Source organism: Microchirus variegatus (assembly GCF_963457635.1).
Source record: "Microchirus variegatus genome assembly, chromosome: 9".
NCBI classification, from domain to species: domain Eukaryota; kingdom Metazoa; phylum Chordata; class Actinopteri; order Pleuronectiformes; family Soleidae; genus Microchirus; species Microchirus variegatus.
Window position 1 is genome coordinate 28,905,942 of NC_139810.1, and position 24,804 is coordinate 28,930,745.

Genomic DNA, 24,804 nt, shown 5'->3' on the forward strand with positions numbered 1-24,804 from the left:
CTTTTTTGTCTTCCCTCGTTCTCGCTCATCCACTCACTTTCACTCAGGCTCTTGTTCGCCCTGCAAAGCTGTACAGGTTACATTCTTGACGGCAGTGAACTTCCCGTCTCCCTGCTGCTGCACCACTGACACCTTTTATTACACAAGACCAAACGGCAAAAAAAAAAGAAACAACAACACGTACAAGACAAGTACAAGTGCATTATTTATTGAAATCAGAGACGGACGGACGGACGCATGTCGTTAGTTTCAATTAAAAAGGATTATGAATTAATTAAAACACGTGGTTTAGCTTGATAGATGCAGCGGAGAGCAAGGACACATGGGTCGTGTTCTGATGGCTTAGGGTAAGAAAGAGCTGCTTTTTAAACAGAATGCATGGACAATATTCCAAATAATAGTTTTTCTTTAAATGATACATGATATGGTTCAGGCACGACAGTGCAGCAGACTATACAGACAATAAAAACCTTATAATGAACGCACATATACAGTATAAGTGTACATGCATGCATGTACTATACTTATTAACGTTAATATTCATTACTTATCAACATTATTATTATCATTATTTGTGTGTTTGGGCGTTTTTTTTCTGTTCATGTACGTCGCATGTGTCAAACTCAAGGCCCGGGGGCCAGATGTGGCCCGCCACGTCATTTTATGTGGCCCTGCGAGCGATTAATTGGTCTTGAAAATCTGTGTTAAAATAGGTCTATGCTGCTTTAAGGCGTGTTGACCATAAACTACGTTTCCCACAATGCACGGCGATTGCGTTACCCGCAAAGTGACGGCATCCCTCCACTAGATCGCAGTGTATCATTGTATATGCATCACGCAACGAGTGAAACTGAGATTGAGACCGTGATTGGGGTAATATCTATAATGCATCATATTTGTAACTTGAATAAGTAATAAATACAGAAAGTTATTTAGAAATATGTTACAGAGTAGTTACCTTTAATATATTTGGTTACATTTAGTTACATTTATTCTGTATGACAGTTACATCTGGCCCTTTGAGGGTAACCATGATGCTGATGTGAGTTTGACACCTTTGATGTACGTGAACAAAAACTGCAAAATAAATAGAATTAAAAAACATTTCCATGCTGAAAATGAATAAATAAAATAAAAGATTGCATGCTCTCATTTTAGTGTGTCTCTTAAGTTTACTAAACTACAAAATCTGGCTAAAAAACCCCCCACAAAAAAACGGAGATGATTTTCAACCAAAAATAGAGATGCAACGTTTCCATGCAACAGCACTAATAATATGCTAATCAGGCTACCAGCAATTATGGGATAGGTACTGAGTGTTCTTCAGAGGGGACGGGGACGGGGGGCACACTGACAATTCAAGGATTCAAGGATTAAGTGCACCACCACACCATCAATACATCACTGGAAATAGAGTTTCTATTATTAATTTTTCCCCGTTTGTGCACGGACGAGCTGAGGCGAATGTGTACGAGCGACATTCTTGCACCGACACAGAACGAGTATTTCACCTTCAGACGTTTTTTTAAAAAAAAAGAAAGAAACGAAAGTGTCTAAAGAACGACAGAGGTGTTGGTTTTGTTGAAGGTCAAAAATAAACATAATATGACAAGAGGATGTGGTGCGGCGTCTGATGTGTCGGAACATTTGAATAAAAAAAGAACTATTAAAGGGTCTCTGCAGGTTTCAACAAGTCAAATTTAAGACTTTTTAAGTCTTTTTTAAGATCATAATGAACACAATTGAAGACCCATTTCAAATCCATACTGGCAAAAAAAGTACAAAAGACATGAAGGAAAATTGGAGCCACAAATCGTTGAACTTGCAATTGGGCTTAAGCCGTGGGCTTTCATCAAGTTTTCTCCGCTGCTATGCTAAGCTGTAACACACCGCGGCGCGCACAGCACGCTAGCTAGTTAGTGCTCGATGAATATTCACCGGGCAGCACAGGTGGACTACTTTAGTTCCGTGTTGTAGTTAAGTTATCGCATCCTCAAAAATAGAAACATTTCAAAGCGAGACTGAAATTTATGCATGTTTTAAATAAAAGTAACATTTTTAAGACCTTTCAAATTTGTATTTAAAGGTGCATTATGTAATAAATCTAAAGCAACTGGCCATAAAATCCTCCTAATATGTCACAGAGACTCAGGAATAATGTTCATATAACAAACTGAACTCACCAACAACAACAGTACAGTTGTTTGCAGACTGCAAATCATGTTTTCATGATTCATGAACTTATTCTGTACATTTATTGATATGTTTATAATGATGTCTACAATGTTTCACTGCTTTTAAATTAGATTTTGTAAGAACTTATTCTGAAAATGTACTGATGATACTTATAATTATGTCTGCAATGTTTCACTGCTTTTAGATTTTGTAAGAACTTATTTGTGGACCCCAGGAAGACTAGCTTGTCTAACGTTGGTGACAGCTAATGGGGATCCTTTTAAATAAACAAATAAAAAAAATGTTTATGTTTTGAAATCATGTTTTGGCATGTGGCGCCACCTACCAATCATTGCAGTCAGTAGAGTCTCAGCTGCCGAGCAACCACGGGTTGCCAGTTGCGTCAGAAAACGAAAAATACCTAAAAGACCTCGGTATTTTATCCGTTTTTGGCCACATTCTTACATATGGCAACTTTAAGACCTTTTATGAGATTTTAGGAGAATTTAAGACATTTTAAGGCCTTAAATTCAAATGATTGGATTTAAGACTTTTTAAGAGCCCGCGGATACCCTGTATTATATCACATGTGAGGCTGCTGATGCCAAAGTGACATGACAGTAATGAGCAGATACAGGTGATGCATTCTGACTGCAAGTAAAGAAATAAACAGCAGACACACACACACACACATGGAGAGACAACAACAACAACAACAACAGGCTTCTTCAAAATGTAAATTGTGTGACACAAACAGAAGCTGCAACACAGCGTTGCATGCAAATCTGTCCGTTTTTTCCTGCTTAAAATAAACTATTTGTTCCTGGCAGCATAAACTGTGATGTAGCCACAGACAGGTGTGTACAGTACAGACGGAAGAAGTGCGACGTGGTCGCGGTCAGTCGCACATCAGGCTCAGCGGGAGGACGGGCTGCTGCAGCCTGAGGCAGAGCAGCAGAATCGGTGGGCGCCCTCGTCCTCAGCGTTCGCTCTTGGAAAAGCAACGAGTTTGGGGATTAAAAATAAAAATAAAAATACAAATACAAATAAAAGGAGGAGGAGATGGCAGAGGAGACAAGGTAAGACACAAGACAAAAGAAAGGGCAGAGAGTGAAAAGCAGCGTGAGACGCAACCAAGCAGAGAGAAAACACACACACACACTACATCTGGCATCTTTTATGATGAATGTCCACAGCGGTGCACTGCCATTAGGTGGCAGTGTTGCAGCACAAAGCGCTGATGTGTCAGCCTCACTTAAAAGGGCAGATGAGGGAGAAGAAGAGAATAAGAAGAAGAAGGTGAGAATTCACCAGGTTCACTTGTGACTCAGTCCACCTCAGTCCCACAGCTTATTGAAGATAACTGCTGCTCCCTCTTTCCAGAAAAGGTGCTAAATGTGCCAAACTTCAGCGATTAGTCACCGCTGGGAGCAGCAAGAGAACCAGAGCACAGGCTTGAAATGAAATTGAAAACTGAAATGGTGGAGTCTTATAAATACTTAGGCACGATTATTGACAATAAACTCTCATTTGGAAAAAATACAGACTGGGTGTAAAAGAAAAGCCAGCGACGCCTTTTCTGTCTTCGAAAACTCCTCTAAATTCCAGGTTGATTCTTCCCTCATGACTATGTTTTATCATTCTTTTATCGAATCTGTCGTCACATTCTCCTCAATTTGTTGGTATCAATCTCTGAAAGTTAAAGACAGAAACCTTCTGAATAAGGTTGTCAGTGTTAGCAGTAAAATCATCGGGTCCATACAACAAACTCTACAAGAACTTTACAACAAACAGCTGATCAAGAAAGCAAACTCCATCTTGTCCGATTGCTCTCACCCTCTTACATGGTCAGTTTCAGTTCTTACCATCAGGTTCGCTGCTTAGACTCACATTTGCAAAGTCAAATAGATTTAAACATTCCTTTGTACCTTCTGCCGTTCGTGTTTTAAATGCCAGGAGGAAAAGGTAGCCATGGTGAAATGGCCTTACCTTCTAACCATAGTGTTTTAAAAATTTGTTTTTTTTATTACTATTTGTAAGTTATTGTAATTTACGTGTTTCATGCGCGTATAATTTGTGATATGTGCTTTGTGTTCCCTTACTGCTGCAAAACGAATCGCCCCCTTGGGGACAAATAAACACATTGATTGATTGATTGAAAGCACAGGCTTTTTGGAAGGGTGGTGATGGGGTACAGTGATGATGATGATGATGATGATGATGATGATGATGATGATGATGATGATGATGGACAGGTTTGAGGGAGAGCTGGAGGCTGTTGAAAGGCTTTGGGAGATATTTAAGGGACGTGCAAGGCTTCTTATGGGATTTTAAAATATTTAAAGGGATACTTCACCGATTTGGATGTGGCTTTGTATTGCTATTTGCTTTTTGAAATTCACAAACGTCATTTTTTGTCCTGAAGACCCGAAACTAATCAGAAAATGGTTATTAATAGATAATTATTGCTCTTCCTCGGCTTCAGTTTTCAAACCAGAAGACTGAGTCACTTTCTTCATACAGTCTATGGTTGTGTTGACCGTACTCCGGCCGTGCGTCGGCCCTTACCTGTGCTGCTGCTGCTGCTGCTGTGAGCTTTGGTCAGTGGTCGGGCAGCAGTACTGATGGAGGCTGATGAAGCTGTGAGCTCTCAGACTGGCCGGGAACAGCGCGGCAAAGGCAGCGGCGCCGCTTGCCGCTGTGGGAGTGGCGGGAGCCGAGGTGGGCTGCCCCCCCGAGAAAGACGGCAGCCGGAGACTTATACGGAGGACGAGCCAGAGACGGACGAGACCAGACCAAGCACAACATGGCAGAGACGTGACGAAAGCAGAGAAAGAGACAAGACACACACACACACACACACACACACACAGAGTCAGCGACGAAGCAGAATGAAAGACAGAAAGAGGCAGAAAAAGAGCGAGAATGAACTTGAAGCTGCACATCGTCATAGAGCGCCAATGCTAGCACGAGGAATGACACATTCAAAAGAAGAAAAGACAGGTAGACGTGTGATCTTTTGAAAAAGAGAGTGTTACAACAGCAAGGTGACACTCACTCACTCACTGACAGACACGGAGCTTGTGAAAAGGCAGGGCAGGAAACTGCTTGGGGCCCCCCGAGAACGTTAGCATCAAAGCGCTAGCTGAAGCTAACACTAGTAGAAGCAGTGATTAAGGTACTGATGAGGAAAACTATTTAACTTCTATACTTTACATTGTTTTTAAGTTTATAATGTGAGTTAGTTACAGTGTAATGTATAAGTTTATATAAGGTTTTTTAAAGTTATTAACAGTATTTTATTGTTCTATTGTCTTATAATCGGTTCTTTACAGTGTAATGTATAGTTTATATAGGTTTTTTATGTTATTTACAGTATTTTATTGTTCTTTAAATTTATATTTTCACATACTTTATTTTCAAAATTACACGTTTTCAGCTAACATTAGCGTCAGAATGCTAGCTGATGCTAACGAGTAGAAGCAGTGCTTAAAAGGTGCTGATGAAGAATTGTCTCTTTAACTTCTATAATTTACATTTTGTTTATAAGTTTATAATGTGAGTTATTTACAGTGTAATGTATATGTTTTACTAAGTTTATATAAGGCTGTTTTTTTTTTAAAGTTATTTCCAGTATTTTATTGTTCTATATATTTATATTGTCTTATAATGTTGGTTCTTAACAGTGTAATGTATATTTGTTTTACTAAGTTTATAGGCTGTTATTTACAGTATTGTATTGTTCTATACGTTTGTATTTTCACATACTTAGATACAGTTATTTACAGTCATTTTAAATTGTTTATACACTATTTTAATAGATATTGAAAGTTATTCTGGTATACTCAAAGGATCATTTTCTGGCCCTTTTATGGTTAAAATAATAAGAAAAAAAAAAGTCCAGACGGATATTTTGAGGCTTAGGTGTTCAGCCACGGCGCCAGGATTTTTTTCTCTCCCGGGGCTAATGGGGAGCTTGAAGATAGGTGGGGGTGCTAAGAAAATAATAGATTTTCACGACTTCAGTTACTTTATACAGAGGTTCTGTTTTGTTTTTTTTACACGAGCATGTTCGATATACAAGTAGTTTTAACTGAATTTGGCCAAAGAATATTCAACAAAATAGCTAAGCCTAATACAAGCGACCACAAGGCAATAGGAAAAATGTTTCAAGTGCAAAGGTGAGAGATTCAGCACCGGACAGCGACCACGCACCTGCCAATAACCGGACAATACATCCAAAGTGTTTATGCATATTTAATGAAAACAAACAATTATGCATCGGCAATATTGTCTCGGATCACAACATCATAAGGTCAAAAATGGAATTAATATACAAAGCCACAGCGACAAGTGCAAACAGCCTAAGGCGCCAAACTCCCGACTCCTGACCTTGTCCCCTCACACACACACACACACACCCACAGGTACACTAATCAATGGGGTACAGGCGCAGCACAAACACGCAAGCGGGGATTGGATTGGAACAAAATGGCTGCTTGTGAACTTTAAATGTTTTTTAACTTAAAAAATGTATAAATTTCTACATTATATATTTTATAAAATATAAAATAAAATGCTTAACTGGGGCTACACAGATTTTTGACGGGGCTATAGCCCCCCCTAGCCCCGGTGTAGCGCTGTCCCTGTAGGTGTTAAAGGGTTAACCTCTAGTTGAATATATAAGATATAGCTCTTTTAAAGGGACACTGTGTAGTATTTATGGGTTTATATAACCCAAAATCCACTTTTTTATACATATTATGTGCTCCTGCATTGTCTAGTCACTGTATAATAGTTTTTGTATCATTTTTGTAGTGTTTCAAAAAGTCATGTAAAATAACATGGTCGCGGGCCGCGGTTGCATAGCCACTGTTAGCAGAGAGACGCCATGTTTCTACGGGAGCCTGTAAGGACAAACGCGAGAGAACAAATCAAGCGTCTCTTTACTTGTAGCTGAAGTCCCGCCTCCTCTCTCTCGCTTCGTCTGCTACGGCCGCGGTAGCTCCGCCCTCTCCCTCGCCTCACGAACCTCATCTGCTGACACGGAGAAAGACGACGAGGACGACATTTGACCCTCTGAGGACACCGTAGTGCTCAGGGAAGGGAGGGGGTGAGCAGAGGAGCAGTTCTTTGTTGTAAATTTCAGCGTCTCCTCTAGATGGCACTATAAACTACTTACTTCACCTTTAATAGATATTGAAAGTTATTCTGGTATACTCAAAGGATAATTTTCTGGCCCTTTTATGGTTAAAATAATAAGAAAAAAAAAGTCCAGACGGACATTTTGAGGCTAAGTTGTTAAAGGGTTAACCTCTAGTTGAATATCTAAGATATAGCTCTTTTAAAATGTTTTTTATTTCTTCATGAAACATCAAACAGCAGCAGACTTAACAGGGAAACAGCGCGTGTATGAGAACGGTAAAAACTCTCTCCGTATTAATGCATGCACACAGAATACAAAAAGCCTCTCTGCGACTGGAGATGTTCCATGTGCAGATTGCAGAGTGTGCAGCTGATGAGTGAGCAGTGGTTGAGATAAGTATGTAAATGGCTGCTTTCTCACTGGGGTCCAGCTGCTGTCAAGGACATGCAGTCCCTGTCATTTTAGCATGGGAACACTCTCAAGCCCTTTCTTTTTTTATTTTGTACATGGCTCATTCAGAGAAGCATAGGGACGGAGATGGGATGCAGAGACGAGGGCGAGCACGGGGGCAGCGGCAACACTCGAGCAATTCTCTGCAGTGTGTGTGTGTGTGTGTGTGTGCCGCTTGTTTCACGGCCAGCTGTGAAAGACGAGGCGGCCAAACGGAACAACAGAATGTGTTATTCAGTTTAAAAAAACAACAACAAAAAGGCTGAAACAGGGAAAACCATGTTTTCAACTTGAAGCAGTAGATTCTCTTATCGAGCGGCGCTGGGCTCGTACTCGCCTTCTGAGCTTCTGAGCGCTATTTTTGTCCACAAACTATTAAAAGCGAAAATCACTGAGCCAGAACATGGAACTGGGAATCATGTTGCCTAATTACCGTGATCACAGACACTGTAGATGGAGTTAATTTGGAATCAAACCCCACACACACACACACACTGTTGTGCTTACGCCAGTTTGCATTGCGTTTGCTAAAAAAAAATGTCCATGATGAAGTTTTTCCTTCTCTAAACACACACAGAGCAGCTCTAATCAGAATTCTGCATAATAAGCATCTATCAAATGACAATATATGGGATCATCTCAAGTAAATAAGGTGTTATATTAATGCTTAAAGGTGCATTATGTAATAAATCATAAAATCCTCCTAATATGTCACAGAGACTCAGGAATAATGTTCATGTAACAAACTGAACTCACCAACAACAACAGTACAGACAAAATATTCGCGTTAAAAATATATATTTTGCAGACTGCAAATCATGTTTATGTTTTTTGGCATGTGGCGCCACCTACCGCCATCTACCAATCATTGCAGTCAGTAGAGTCTCAGCTGCCGAGCAACCACGGGTTGCCAGTTACGTCAGAAAACGAAACCTAAAAGGCCTTGGTATTTTGAATTTGAATGTAGTAACCGTTTTTGGCCACAATCTTACATATGGCACCTTTAATATTGACTAATAAAGGGTGAGTACGCTACTTTTATGCAAGTTAGTAAGCACCTAGTTAATGGTGAATATGTGTTCCCTGATATAAAGTGTTGTTATAGACTGATAAGTTGAGAAATTTGGAAATAATCACACTTTCGTACATTACACTCTTAGAAATAAAAGTGCTAAGTAGAACAATATAAGGTTCTTCGGCTTGTCCTCATAGGAGAACCCTTTTTTGGCTCTAGTTAGAACCTTTGAGGGTTCCACAAAGAACCCTTTTGGAACCCTTATTTCTAAGAGTGTAGTTTATATGTGCAGTAACAGGATTATATTATTCTCACTATTCCTTTTGAACATGAAGACGTGGCTCTATCAGACTGAACAGTGAGTGCTGTGAGGGAGTTTAATGCTTTCTAACCAGAGGGGAATGAGAGTGGTAAAAAAATAAAAATAAAGTGTTTAAGGATATAATCATGTAGGCGGAGCACTCGTTTGTTTCTTAAGTGATGATAAAAAAAAGTTCGAATTAAAATGAGAATGAGCTGCTCCGGCTATTTTAACTGTGAGGAATAATAAGTAATAATAGGACGATGAGATGACGATGAGATTAAAGCCCAATTTATACTTCTGCGTAAAGTGCTCTGCGTCGACGCAGAGCCTGTCTCAGAGCCTCTGCGTCGTCTCTGACTGCACCAAATATTTTTTAAGTGTCCGTCACTCCGTCAAGGGACAACGGAGACGGCAAGAGCTGTGATTGGTCCTCAGGACAGGCCGAGCTAACGCTGCTCTGTGCCGGCTCACAGTGAGCACCGAGCGTCCACATCCCCGCCGATAACGCCGCTGCCAAACTATAAATACGTCATATCTTAACACACACAGCACATGTTTAGACTCTAAATGGCCAATTTCTCGCCTCAAATTATCTTAAAACTGCGTTCCGTCACACAGAAAAGTGACAAACGGCCACTGTTTCAACAACAACAGTCTTTCTCTCTCTTTCTCTCTCGGACACCATTGCTCACTGTAGCCTGAAGCACAACAATCCTTGGTGCAGCGACCCCTACTGATCTGGCAGGAAATTGCAGCACGTGTCCGTCACCACGACGCAGAAGTATGAAGGCTCGAGGTTAACGCAGACGGATAACGCATTTCGCAGTCGGAGAAGTATAATGTGGCCTTAAGATCGGAACCGTCTGTAAAAACAGACACGCAGAATAATCTGGACTTGTTGTGGAGATGTGATTATGAAGAGAGCGAGGCAGAGGTGCTGTTATGTAAGCGTGAGCCACGCTCGCACACATGTGGGGCTTTTTGCGCTGCCAACAATTTGAGTTTCTCCAGCTGTAACTGATGCCTTCTGTTCCAGTAAACCCCGCTGTGACAGGTGTTGAAAGTCCCAGAGTGCCATAAAAAAAATTAAAAAATAAAAATCACACAGTGGTCCTCCTCCATAGAAGAACAAAACACACACACAACCCACACACACACACACACTCTGTATGTATAAATGTCTCATTCTGTTAGCAGGTGCACACAAAATAACACAATTATATGGACGCACAAAAAAATCCAGTTATGAATTAACACGGCAGAGACGGGTCAAAAGAGCAGAGAAGACACAGGACGTCCAGGTGGCACATGGGGAGTGTGTGTGTTCTTGTACTTGCGACATACTGAGGACAAGTGAGGGTTTTTAACCAACATGAAAACAAAGTGAGGACCAGCCAAAATGTCCTCACTTTGTTTTCATTAAAATCACTTCCTTAGGTCGTAAACATGCTATACTCAATTTGTCAAAAAAAAAAAAAAAAAAATTTGGGACGACATAGTATAGTTTGAAGTTTTTGTCAAATTATGGACCAAAAATTTTGGGTCATTTTTTTTTTTCAAATTTTGGACGACATAGTATGTATGACATTTTTGTCAAATTTTGGACCAAATTATTTAAAAAATATATTTTTTTAAACTTTTGGATGACATAGTATAGTATGACGTTTTTGTCAAATTTTGGACGAAAATTACAAAAAAAAATAAATAATTGAAAACGTTTTCCAGCCCTTTTTGCTCTGGGGCTACACCTGCAGACATTGTATGGTACTGCAACCAGTAGTTCTTTGTAGATGTTATTCATGAAGTAGATATTTGTAATTATGTTGATTTATAAAGTGGAAATGTTGGTCCTCAGTATGCAGCAAGTACAAGAATGTGTGTGTGTGTGAGTGTGTGTGTGTGTTTTGGTGAGTTGACAGGAGAGAGTGGGAGGAGGAAGAGAGAGAGAAACACACAAGTGTGGGAGAGGTTGAATACGGAGGAGGGCAAGGGTGAAAATAATCAAGAGAGGAGGAATTGAACGGAAGGAGGACATGGAGGAGAGGAGGAGGAGAGGAGGAGGAGAAGGAGGAGAGAGAAATGGAAACAGGATGTGTGTGAGTGAAGATGGCCGTTGCTGGAATAAGTGTTTCCTTGAACGTGTGCACTGGTGTGGGGGAGTGAGTGTGTAGGTGAGTCTATGTATAGACGAACGAGCGGAGAGAAAAACAAAGAAAGACAGATGTAGTGTTGTGTAGGGCTTAAACATTTGGCTTGATTTAAAGGACAAGTAAGTAGTTTATAGTGCCATCTAGAGGAGAGGCTGAAATTTACAACAAAGAACTGCTCCTCTGCTCACCCCCCCCCCCCTTCCCTGAGCGCTACGGTGTCCTCAGCTGGTCAAATGTCGTCCTCGTCGTCTTGACGAAGCGGAGAGAGTGGAGGCGGGACTGTATACATATGTATACATATATGTATATATGTATGTATGTATATATATATATATACATTTATACGTGTATGTATGTATACATATATACATATATACGCGTATATATATATATACATACATACATACATATACATACATATATACATATATACACATACATATATACGTGTATGTATATATATATATATATACATATATACGTATATATATATATATAAAAATATATATATATATATATACACATACATATACATATATACATATATACACATATATATATATACACACATACATATAAAATGTTACAACCCAAGGGTCATTTCAAGGTTCTTTTCCTTGTTTGTATCTGTAAATGAGTGTATGATGAGTTGCAGGTGTGCGTGCTTGATTGTGAGTGTCTAGCAGCTGATTGGCTCCTGCACAGGAGGAGGAGGAGGAGGAGGAGGAGGAGGAGGAGGAGGTTACACACAAGAGGCCTGATGATCACTCAGTGATGATGAAGTCCACTGCAGCTGGGGCCGATCAGGCCTCTTGTGCAGGACACACACACACGTCATTTAAATCAAGCGCACACACCTGCAAAATCATCTCACACACATATACAGGGAAACATGTATATATAAATATTATTTATATATACATGTTTCCCTGTGGCCATCATAGCGGCAGATGTTGGTGTGTTAGTCGATATATCTGTAAATTGTAAATCCAATATCTGCGGATACTGAAAATATTGTGCATCCCTACTAACTAGATATCCCTTTAACTACACTATTCATTTATCCTATCAATATTTTTAGACCCATTACATATTTTATGTATTATTTTATACAGTTTCTGGTTCAGTGTGGGTAGAGCTGAAACAATTAATTAATTAATCGATATGAATCGATTCTTAAATCAATTGTCAACTATTTTGATAATCGATGAATTGGTTTGAAGCTTTTTTCAAGATTAAAACAACATTTCTGATTGACATTGGAGAACCTCATCATTTCCAGGTTTGACAAACACTGATCGACGTTTTCTGACATTTTATGGACCATACGATTAATCAATGAAAATAAACATTCTAAGTGTGGGTATCTTTGCCGTCTTCTTGTGTTATTGTTTTTCCACGTGCTGCAGATCAAATTTCCTTCAGGATCACAACAATAACAGCCCAAGTTGAAAAAAGTGATGATGGAGCTTTTGCCACACGTCGCCAACAAAACACTAACTTTTACGTCATACTCTGCTGCACGTGTGTTTGTTTAATCGCAAAGAAGATAAAACAAAAAGGCAAAAACCCCAACGTCTGCTAATTGCTAATCTCAAACGGCGATCGGCCAATCGTCGGAGAGACGCTCCCCGTCTTCGTCCGCGTGGCTTTACAGGAATATAATCTGACAATCGCTCCATCTATTTCGACTGCAGTGTGATGCCAAACTGTGATTTTCACCATCCACCCCCCCCCCATTGTCTATGAAATAAGAGTGTGGGAGCAGCACTGCGTCATCCCACCTCCAGCGCGTGACCCACCTGACTCCTGCTGACAAACAGAGATGTTTGATAACCACACATGCTGCATCGTAGCCTAAAGTTAAGTGTATTTCTTTTAAATACACACATCCCCCCCCCCTCTCCATCTCCCCCTTTTTTTCTTTTCTCCCTATCACCAGCCCTGCCTTCCACTGCGAGCCTCGAGTCTCCTGCTGCTTGGCAACAGCGCAAACTGACTGCGTGGGCGTTCGGCGTCGAGCGCCAGGCCGAAAAAAGGAGGGGCACGGTTACTGTTACGGCTAAACTACGCAACAACCAGGCACCTGCTGTACGCTGTGTGTGCATCTGATCTGTGTGTGTGTGTGTGTGTGTTTGTGTGATTTCACCCAGATTTCCATGAAACGTCATGTGGGAGAAACAGAAGGACCAAGTTGAGGAATTACACTCCTGCAAATCACCGAAGGGAGATTCTGGGTGTTGGAGAATCCCGGTGATAATTGGTCTGTGTTTTCTCGTCCACTCTGAAACTCACTGAAGAAGGAAGAACACTGATCTGTCTTCAATATGTCTCCTCGTCACTCAATCCTTCTCCTGTCTTTCACCCCTCTCCCACACTCCTACCCTCCTTCTTCTTCTCTTCACTTCATCTCTCTATTCTGTGTCTCTCGCCCACAGAGTTCTTCACAGAAGAGCTCGCAGCGTTCCCACGGTAACCGTTCTCCCTAATCTGCTCCGTGTGCACGAGTGTTTGACAAACATCCCGCCTGAAAGTGACACTTATCTGGTTTTCTTTATTTTCTTTTTTTTGACGGGGGGGGGGGGGGGGAAAAAAAACCAATAATGATTAAAGTCATAGTAGGAGCTGAGGAAAGAGAAAAGTGGGTCGTGTGAGTGTGATTAGATCCACAGTGATGGTTAACCCGCTAATGAAGGGGCCAGCGAGCCCCGGCACTCTGCCTTCCACAATAATAACAAAGCAAGCATCAATCTCTGCTCTAACTGACCATGGCTGCTGTTTAGACACAAGTGCCACTTAAAGCTGAGCAAAGAGAGGCTGATTCACGACGACAGACGGGGTATAAAAGAAGGAGGAGGAGGCAGGAAGTCAGGATGAGGAAATGTCAGCGCCGTACCTTCACCTCACACCTGGATAGGTGATGGGAGCTGGAAGTGGAGGGAGGGAGGGAGGGAAGAGGAAAATGCAGTATAATAACTGCGTCGATGACAGTTTCCACAGCAACTATAGCTCTCACAGGCAGCACTCTCCGAGTCCAAGGACATTTCTCTTCCTGATAGAAAGTTTGCATCACAGCTACAGCAGGCACTCGTCTTGTTGCCATTTTAAGAACAAAGACGAAGATGATGAAGATACGGGCTATAAATGATACGGACAATGTCACCATGTGGACAACGATCACAACAGGAGTCAGTCAAACCCACACCCGTGTAGTTCTGAGGAGCATACGTGTGCAGGTAACAGTCTTCTTCTAATAAACATAATAATAATAACATGTAGAAGCACTCAGAGAGCGCAGACCTCCGCCAAGGCAGCTCAGCCCCCCAAGAAATAGCGATAAAAATAGTGATAGCGTTCGCCAGGGGTGTCAAACTCACTTTCTCACATCAGCATAATGGTTACCCTCAAAGGGCCAGATGTAACCGTCATACAGAATATATGGAACCAAATATAATGTAAACTAAAGCTAACTACTGTAACATATTGCTACATAACTTTTTCTGTATTTATTACTTATTCAAGTTACAAATATGATGCATTATAGATGTAACCCTGGTCCGCGATGCTGTTTCTTGACAAACTAACAGTTTTAAAAGTCTGTATGTGTTCAGGTCAGACCTGCTCACACACCTTCAACATGCACTGCTACAAAAACACACCCTCAGAAAAAGACTTTGAAGCACGAGTGATTTCTTCAGCCACAATAAAACGAGCTTTCGCTGCTGCATCGTTTTTTTTGGTTGTGGCTTTTGTGAACACATTCTGCTGCGATCACACTCTCAATCTCGATTTCCCTCTTCGCGTGATGCGTATACAATGATACACTGCCATCTAGTGGCGGGAAATGTAGTTTATGTTCAACGCACGCCTTAAAGCAGCATAGACATATTTTAACAGATTTTTAAAGCTCACATAGAGTGGTCCTGTTGCACATATGTGTTAGTTATGGAGGTCTACTTACATACATTATCTTCAAAAAAACCTCCTAGTTGCTGTAAACGAGCCGATAGAAATCTCTCCTGACTGACACTCTCCTCAGCCGCGGTGTTTCAGACTGAAATCTCACACCCAGAAAACAGACAGTGGTGTGATTGGCCAGCCAGCGTAGAGCCTTCCCAACTGTCTTGTGATTGGCCAATTCTTTGTCCACGAGTATCTCGATTTACCTCTTTACTTTGTAAACAAGTGTTCATTTGTTTATTTTGGGCTTTTTTGTGGTCAAAATTAAGCGTGAAAAGGGGCTATTCCCCCCCCAAACGTGTGGTTTGAAAAGTACTATATAAATACTATGTAATATATACTATATAAAGGAATCTCGCCGGAATCTTTAAAGCATTCAATTCTAATATGCATGTTAATACAAATGCGGGTATTTTTTGCACGTAAACCTGTAAAAATGCTGCATTATGCTGAACATAAACATCTGCAAGGAGAGAAAGATTGACGAGGTCAACGCTGGTCAGTGTACAGCAGAAACTGTTTTGTATTTGGCCACTGCTACTTCAGAAGTGACTTTATTCACAATTTACATTTACGCTAAATGACTCTTTGGAAGGGTGGAAAATACAAAACCAGTGTAATAGTGTGTGCGACTGCGCTGCGTGAGGCCATCACTCAGAGACGCAGAGTAAAAGGCAAAAAACACCACCTACGTACACGTGGCCTCCAACGCACACATCCATCATTTGAATTCACATCATTAGCTCCATTGTGATGCTTTAATTTTGTAGACAAATTAGAAACACTGTTTAATCCAAACGGCTGCATATCCTGAAATAGCGTCGAGAGCTGAAGAAAAACGGCTGCTTTCGCGGCTTCACTTTGTTTGTTTTTCTATAAAAGTTGTTGAGGACTCCAGAGAGATCATCTCATCATCTCTCATCATATCTCACAGTGTTTGGAGAAGGTTAGCGCAGCCTCAGCTCAGGCTTACCCACACATTCGCCTGAGGCCGCTCGCTTTCTCTTTTAGAGACGCATCTGAATTTATCCTAGCAACAGCAACAGGATGGAAAAACAGAACAGGTGGAAAAGGAATATTTCATTAACTTTCCTAATCTGATAAAAAAAATGGAAGGATAAAGAGAGGGTAAGCGGGTGAGTAAAGACGGGAAGAAGAAGAGAAATAATACAATAGTACAACAAGAGTAATTTCTGCAGTTTCTCTGAGTCATATCTGCAGCAGTGGGAAACAGGAGCAGTGATGGAGGGGGGGGGGGGGGAGAGTGAATGTGTACAGTATGTGTGGGTATGTGAGCGAGGGAGAGAGCAGGGTTTGTAGAGAGGGATGGACAATTATGCTCCTGCAGGAACAAAAGCCAATTACTGTTCACCAAATTCCCCCGGAACTCCGTTAACGTCTGAGAGATGCTCACAGTGACTCCTGTGAGAACGGAATACGAACTCACACAGTCTGAGCAAAGTGAAGAAGGGAAATGATAGCTCTCCTTTTTTTAGTGTGTGTGTTATATAATTACACTGCTCTGATTTTTCAGCATCACAGGAGCTGTCATCAAGTCCTGCTGCTGCTGGCCCCGCCTCTCATCATCACATGAGCTGCTGCGTGTGTGTGTTCTTGTACTTGCTGCATACTGAGGACCAGTGAGGGTTTTAAACCAACAAAGTGAGGTCATTTTTACGGAGTGAGGACATTTTGGCCGGTCCTCACTTTGTTTTCATTGAAATCACTTCCTTAGGTTGCTATAACATGCTATACTCAATTTGTCAAAATGTTTAATTTTGGACGACTTTTTCTCAAATTTTGGACCATAATTTTTTTTTTCAAATTTTGGACCATAATTTTTTTTTTCAAATTTTGGAACAAAATTTTTTTTTTCAAATTTTGGACCAAAATTTTTTTTTTCAAATTTTGGAACAAATTTTTTTTTTTTTTTTTGGACCAAATTTTTTTTTCCCAATTTTGGACCAAATTTTTTTTTTCTTCAAATTTTGGACCAAATTTTTTTTCGTTCGAATTTTGGACCATAATTTTTTTTTTTCAAATTTTGGACCCAATTTTTTTTTTTCCAATTTTGGAACAAATTTTTTTTTTCCAATTTTGGACCAAATTTTTTTTTTCCAATTTTGGACCAAATTTTTTTTTTCTTCAAATTTTGGACCAAATTTTTTTTCGTTCGAATTTTGGACCATAATTTTTTTTTTTCAAATTTTGGACCCAATTTTTTTTTTTCCAATTTTGGAACAAATTTTTTTTTTCCAATTTTGGACCAAATTTTTTTTTTCCAATTTTGGACCAAATTTTTTTTTTTTCAAATTTTGGACCAAACATTTTGGGTCAATTTTTCTTTTTAAATTTTGGGTCAATTTTCTGTTTTCAATTTTTTTTCAAAATTTGGGTCAAAATTTTTGTTCAAATTTTGGGTCAAAATTTTTGTTAAAATTTTGGGTCAAAATTTTTGTTAAAATTTTGGGTCAAAATTTTTGTTAAAATTTTGGGTCAAAATTTTTTTAATTTTGAGTCAATTTTTTTTTCAAATTTTGTTCGACCTAGTATAGTATGACGTTTTTGTAAAATGTTGGACCAAAAATTTAAAAAATAAAATAAAATCGAAAAAGTTTTCCAGCCCTTTTTGCTCTGGGGCTCCACCTGCAGACATTTTATGGAACCAGTAGTTCTTTGTAGATGTTATTCATGAAGTATATATTTGTAATTGTGTTGATTTATAAAGTGGAAATGCTGGTCCTCAGTATGCAGCAAGTACAAGAATGTGTGTGTGTGTGTGTGTGTGTTGCGTACGGCGGTGTACTCTGCCATGTCTAGCATGCTAACTTCAGCAAGGTTAAAAAGAAATGGCGATAAGATAAGTGTAAACTTAACGCGAGGACTCAATAGAAAAAGTAGGCTAATTAAGTTAGCACTTTTTTAGAGTGTGTGTGTGTGTGTGTGTGTGTGTGTAGCACATCGCGGACGATACAGCGAGACCTGTCGCAAGCACTGAAACATGACTGCCTGTAAGGCAGACTGCAGGGTCACACATGAATATGGGCTGCTTAATAATGGACATCCCAGGTGATGATCTACAGCACACACACACGTGCACATCAATCACACACACACACACACACACACACACACACACACACACACACACACACAGTAGTAATTATCACCCCTGGCCTGGTGGTAATGATGACTCTGGTCACACTAATTAATCTCTGCTTCGCTCACACACACACACACACACAGGGGGGTGAGAATATATAGATGCATGAAAATGTCATGATATTTCACAGCACTGTGTTGATTCTTTGAAGCTCTGTATCGACCCGACAGCAGTTTTCTTTTCTTGCCGTTGTAGTTGTTGTCGTAGTTAAGCCTCCAACCACTAGTTGGCAGCACATTTTCGGCCATTTGACTCAATCCTGGTCCTGCGGACCCACTGTCCTGCTCCAACACACCTGATTCAAATAAATGGTGGAGAAAGCTACGTTAAGAGATGCTCCATCCACGCTTGCGATATATTGATTATCACAGAATCGTCGTACCGTGATAGTATTGGTAGAGCTGAAACGATTTTTAATTGTTTTGTTTACATTTTCTGACATTTTATGGACCAAACGATTAATTGAGGAAATAATCGACAGATTAATCGATTACGTAAATAATCGTTAGTTGCAGCTAATTCTTGGTATCGTGTCATGCGGGGGTTCCCCGCGATTCCCATCCCTACGCAAGCACGACCTCTGCAAAAAATAAAAACATACGAAAGACATAAAAAACATCTGCCTTTGCTCACAACAGGCTGTGGCAAAGCCTTCAGTCCTGCTGCTACTTGGAGGAGGGACATAAAAAGTCAAATATCATTTCACCCTGAGGCGTCAGACTCACATTGTTCACACACTGCCGTTAACAGGAGGAGAGGAAAGAGCGAGGGTTAGCATTGGGGACAGCTGTTTATTTACATACTGCTGAGAGATTGTTTTGATGCAGTTGCAACGAAAAAATGGGAAACGTTTTATTCCGACTTCCTTGTCTGAAATCAAAATAGTGAGAGAGATGAGGAGTGAGGACTCCTGCTGGCTGGAAATAATAACTAATTGGGTAAAAACACAGACTTCTCTGGTCCAGGTTGCCCTCTCATCTCTCTGTTGACAGATGGCAAATCAGTGTGTGTGTTCCACCTCTTCTCTCGTAGATGGAGTCACGCCGAGCGAGGTTACGCCGTCGCTTCCCTCTCCCCCCCCCGTCGTCTTCTTCCTCCTCTGAACCACGCCACATTTAGAGTGTCACGACCACGGAACGACGGAGGCGACTCGTCGTCTGGCGTTTCTGTATCTGATCCATTATTAGAGCGGAGGGTGTTTGTGGCTGACCTGAACTAATAGGGCAGCTTTGTGCCGGAGCTGAGTCACAGCCAGACGGGGACAATATGGCTCTGCTGTGTGGGCGACTCTTTATTAAATGTGACAATTCTTACGACACTCTCGTCTCAGCCTGGATTCAGAGTCAACTACTGCCACAACGGGGGGGGGGGGGGGGGGGAATAACAAGGGAGGCACTGGCAAAGATTATTACATCTGCAAGACACAGTTGCAGTTAGTTCCTCACTGGTGGTGAGAGCTGAGTCTGGAGGTGTTGGGGAATTCAGTTGGAGTCAGACACAGTCAGGGAAAAGTTCAGTTCTTTCTTCTCATGCGAGCATGAAGGAGTCAACAATAGAGCTGAAACAATTCATCCATGACTAAATTAATCGGTTTGAAGCTTTTTTTTAAAGCGGAACTAGACCAGAAGTTCCTATTAACGCTGTTTTTTTGGTGTGTATCTGCGTCATTACCTTGTTTATGAAGCCCTGAAGGTTCTAAACAAACAGTTCAGCCACTGCTGAGAACGTTGTGTTTTATTGTAATCTCGGGGCTCAACGAGATCTCTGAAAATCCCGTAATAGTAATGTAAACAGCGGTTCTCCTGAACTGCTCCGGGCACTAGTCCGGGCACATCCGGTTGCGTACATTGAACCGCAGAAGAAGAATAACGTCCGTTGTGGAGGTGTTTCACGAGCGACAGTGTCTTCTGACTCTGGGTCTGACTCCGGTTCAAAGTCATCAAAGGGACTGAGGCGGGGAGTCGTGAAGAAGCTATTTTTAAACACTGTTAAAACAATGTTTTGATAACGAGTAGCAGTGCATCCACCGTTCCAGAGGGGGGCGCTGCGCTTCTGAGAACGGATGTGCTGGATAGTACTGGCCAATCACAAGACTCTGTCTTCTGGGGGTGAAAGTTCACTCTGAAATCTCTCAGCAGAAAAACACCGTCAGAAAAGAGGATTTCTATCGGCTCGTTTACAGAAACTAGGAGGTTTTTGAGCATAAAAACAAGTTAATATATGTAAGTAGACCTCCATAACTAACATTTATGTGCAACAGGACCACTCTATGTGACCTTTAATGATTGCGGGTGCTTTCACACCTATAGTTCGATTGCTTTGGTCTGCACCAGTCAGAAGAATGTTACAATGTAGCAAACAGACGTGGGTACGGTTTGCTTTCACATATGCATGGTTCTAAACCAACCAAAATAGACCGTGAAGACCATCGGCGCTGGAATCGGACTAACCCCCGATTTCCACCGGGCGCATCACCGGAGCTGATCTCTGCCACTCTAATCAATGTAAGCATTTCCACCAGGCGCGCCGCGGTTTATTGTGTGAATACCTTGCTTATACTCGCGCGCTTGTGGCTCGGGGCTCCGCAGCTGACGCAGCCCGGTGGAAATTCGGGGTAATCCCGTACCTCATCTCATAGCCATAATGCATTAAACTGGACGGTTTCGTCCCATTTGGTTTGGTTGCTTTCACACCAGAGGAACCGTACCAAAGTATAGCAGATAAAGCAGATAAAGCGGTCCGAGACCGACCGTTTGATTTGGTGCGCACCAAAGTACCAAGGTTACATTCACACCTACGCAAATGAACCGAACCAAGGGACCAAACACATATTTTCTTTGTTTCTTTGCTCCACATAACAAAGAAATCATTAAAACTGAACCATTTTGGTTTGTAGACAAAACTAGGAATTGGAGAACATCGTCATTTCCAGGTTTGAAAAACGCTGATCAGCGTTTGTTTTTTGTTTTTTTAAATTTTCTGACATTTTATGGACCAACGATTCATCGAGAAAACAATCATTAGTTTCAGCTCTCGTCAACAAGTGCAAGTAGGGCTAGAACTTATATATCAGCCATATCAGAATCTCTGTGGATCTATTATGGATGTTGTAGTCATTCACCAGCACAGAAAAGCCAAACAACATACATAGAGAATATCATCCTCTACAGCACTGGTTTCCAACCAAGGACAAACCAGACCTCCACAACCCACACACCAAGAGAATAAAGTGAATAACTACAAAGATTTACATACAGCAATTGTACGTTTTTTGGTCCTATTCTCGCAGAAACTGTCCTGCGCTTCCACAAAAGCAAACCTTTGGAGATACTCACAAAAGACATTTGTCAGTAATCTTCACAAAGGTGTTGGTTGATAAATAGCTGAATCAATTTAAACGGTGGGCCAAAACAAATGGTTTTAATTTGGGTGATAGCGATTTCTGATTATCCACTAGACGTTTATAATTGGGATTTTCTAAATGTGATACATGCAAATGTCATTATTACAACCTCACAACCTCAGATCTTGGTCCCCACGTTGGGAACCAGCCAGGGCTCTAGAGCCAAATCCATCCATCCATCCATCGGCCTGACATAGGGTGATCGGTGGGGTTCACCCTGGACAGTTCTAGAGCCAAACTCTACCCACAAATTTGCTGCAATAGCTTCCATTTCTGAGCGTCGCATTCACACGGAGGACACATGTCGGACACTTGTCGCTGGTAATCTCAGCCAAGTGCACACAATGAATGCACTATAGCTCTCTGTGATTGGAATTGAAGACATCATGAGCCAGTGTGAAGTCATGCTTGTTTCTGTCCATAAATGGATACATGGAAAAATCATATTTTAAGCCTTTTTACGTCATACTACTAAGATATGAACGCACATGTGAAGCGCAAGTGGGCACACGTACATGCATACTGACTTTATCATCTCACTGTCGAACACCCACATGAATAACTAATATGTGCTTCTGTGTAATGACTCAATCACCACCTGGGAGGAGGGCAGAGATTCAGACTCTCATCATTAAGGGATTTGGTCAGATTTGAATAAACCACCGATCCAGCGAGGATTGCCGAGGTGATCGCGCGAAGGTAAAAGTTGTGTTGAAGGCACACGAGCTACAGTTACACAGTGTGCTTTTTCACATTCATATCTGCCTACTCACAAAGCGTAACGCTTCCAGAACAAAAGCCTTCTCTCTCTCTCTCGCTCTCTCTCTCTCTCGCTGAGCAACTAAAAGTAGAAGACAGATCCACTTGCTGTTTGCCAACGCTGTGTTTGCGGCAATCTGACATCAGGTTGGCCTTGAGTTTGGGGGGGGGGGGGGGTGGGCGGAGCAAACAGTGGGTGTATTTTTCCTCTTACAGAAAAGTTCACATCATCATAAAGAAAACATTAGGACTCTAATCCTTCAAGCCTGGGCTGCAGTTTCCCCCTTCAGCACACTACTATGCAACTCCTACGCACATCATTACACAAATCAAACCCTCTGTGGGCATGAGGGGGAAAAAAAAAATGGACAACACTTGCACTTACCACTCTTCCCATAATCCACCAAGATTCTGCACATGGATACTGAGCAGCATATTAAGAATATCTATTCATAGGTTAAGTAAGCATCATGAAAGGATTATCTGTGGTGACTGGAAGGTCTGCAGCAGCGATAAAAGGCTTAGTATCCGTCACCGAAACCTGGACAAAGATCAGCGAAAAGAGTCATGAAGGAGAACTTACTTTCTGCGTAGGGTGGAGCTGGCGTTGGTGTCCGTGCTGTCGGTGCGTTCCAGCCGCTCTCGCTCGGCGGTGGACGAGCCGCAGGAGAGACCTCTGGTCAGCCTGGTGTGGGTCCTCCTCTCTCTGCCGGGCGCCGGCGTCGCGGTCGATCCTGTCGTCGCCTGAGCTGGTTGGGCGCTACCGTTCCCGCCACCGCCGCCGCCATGATGGCTGGTGAGCGACAGGGGCTGACCGTGGCTGTGGTTCTGCTCCGGCGCGTCCGAACCCGGCGTACGCGGGCTGCGGTCTTGCCTCAGGCCCTGGTTCTCCTGGCTGACCCGGTCCAGCTGGCCCTCCAGCTCTTCGATGCGGCGGCGCTGGGTCTCCAGGAGCTTGGCCTGGCTCTCGATGATGTTGTTGAGCTCCAGGAGGTACTCCACCGCCCGGTTAGGGCTCTCCGGGCTGGTCTCCATGGTGGACACCCTGCCTCTGAGGGTATGACCACCGCCGCCGCCGCCGGCCGCCGCCACCACCACAATTTTGACCCCGTGGGGGCCCGGATCCACCCCCCCCACCAGCCCTGATGAGTGGGGGGGAGGGAGGCACCGAGGAATGCTCTGGCGGAAGCGAACAGTGAGCTCTTCAGGTGTTCACAAACAGGAAGTCACTGAGGTTTAAAAAAAAAAAAGGGGGAGGTTGATTACGTCAGCGTGACTACATGTCCTCAAACGTGAGGACCATTAGAGCATCTCAGCGGCCGTCGGAAACGATGCATGACGAGAGTTCAAAGATGGAAAAGAAGCTCAGCGCGATGGTTCCACGCCCTGAAGTCAACATCTTCTGATAAGACCTCATCACGTCAGCAGGGAGAAGTTTGAGATTTAGGGGCGTCATGGGGAATTTGGAGGTTGAACCGAATTATGAATGGAATAAAGTGATATTTGTTAATGCACTTCTTCTTCTTCTATAATAGCATCAAATACATGAAGAACGTTCTAGACAAGCAGGGGAAAAGGGGGGGGCGGGGGTGGGGGGGATGGGGGGGTAATTAGGGGAGGGTGGTGCTATAGTTATCCGTCACTAATGAGGCTGTCAAGTGCTGTCAATCATTACATAAGACAGAGAAATCCGCTCCCTCCCACGGAGACAAACATCCCCACAGTCTCTGTCACTTTCAACCCATGGTTTTGTGCGTCTTTAAGGCGCAGAAACTGAGCTCAGGAATCTGAATAAGTTCATGACTGAGGAACAAAAAACAAAATAACAACAACAACTACATCCCAGTGTCTTATTCTCACATCAGTTCCCGCATCAGAGCGCGTCTCCGAGGAAAAAACCGCGAGTTAATTTCCACGTCACGCATTCACAAGGACTGAGATTTAAAAAAAAAACTAAAAAAAAACTTGACCTTTATCAGTTATCCAGAGTTCTTTTTTTGGTTTTTTTCTCGACTGTCTGAAAGTCAGTAATATGCTGTTAAATCTGCACAAACCAGAGGCTACTTTTAGTTGTTGTTGTTGTTGTTGCTCAGAAATGCGTCACGACAAAACAAGGATTCTTCATTTCCTACTTATCTGTGGAGACGAGTTTCAGTCGCGTCGTGTCGGTAAATCCACGCAGCAGCAGCGGTGTGTCGGTGTCGGTGTGTCGGTGTGTCGGTTGTGGAGCCTCTTGTTTGCGTACAATCTCGTGGAGGTTCCGCTAAAACCCTTTGGCG

General features: G+C 42.0%; 1 protein-coding gene across 1 annotated transcript in view; it reads right to left on the reverse strand.

Annotated features, from left to right (window-relative positions):
* iqsec2b (IQ motif and Sec7 domain ArfGEF 2b) overlaps positions 1-23,592 on the reverse strand; it is a 43,228-nt gene extending 19,636 nt beyond the window's left edge. The window contains exon 1 of the mRNA XM_083894685.1: positions 23,109-23,592. Coding sequence (XP_083750811.1) covers positions 23,109-23,560 — 452 coding nt within the window. The 5' untranslated portion in view covers positions 23,561-23,592. The remainder of the gene's footprint in view (positions 1-23,108) is intronic.
* Between the last annotated feature and the right edge of the window lie 1,212 nt (positions 23,593-24,804).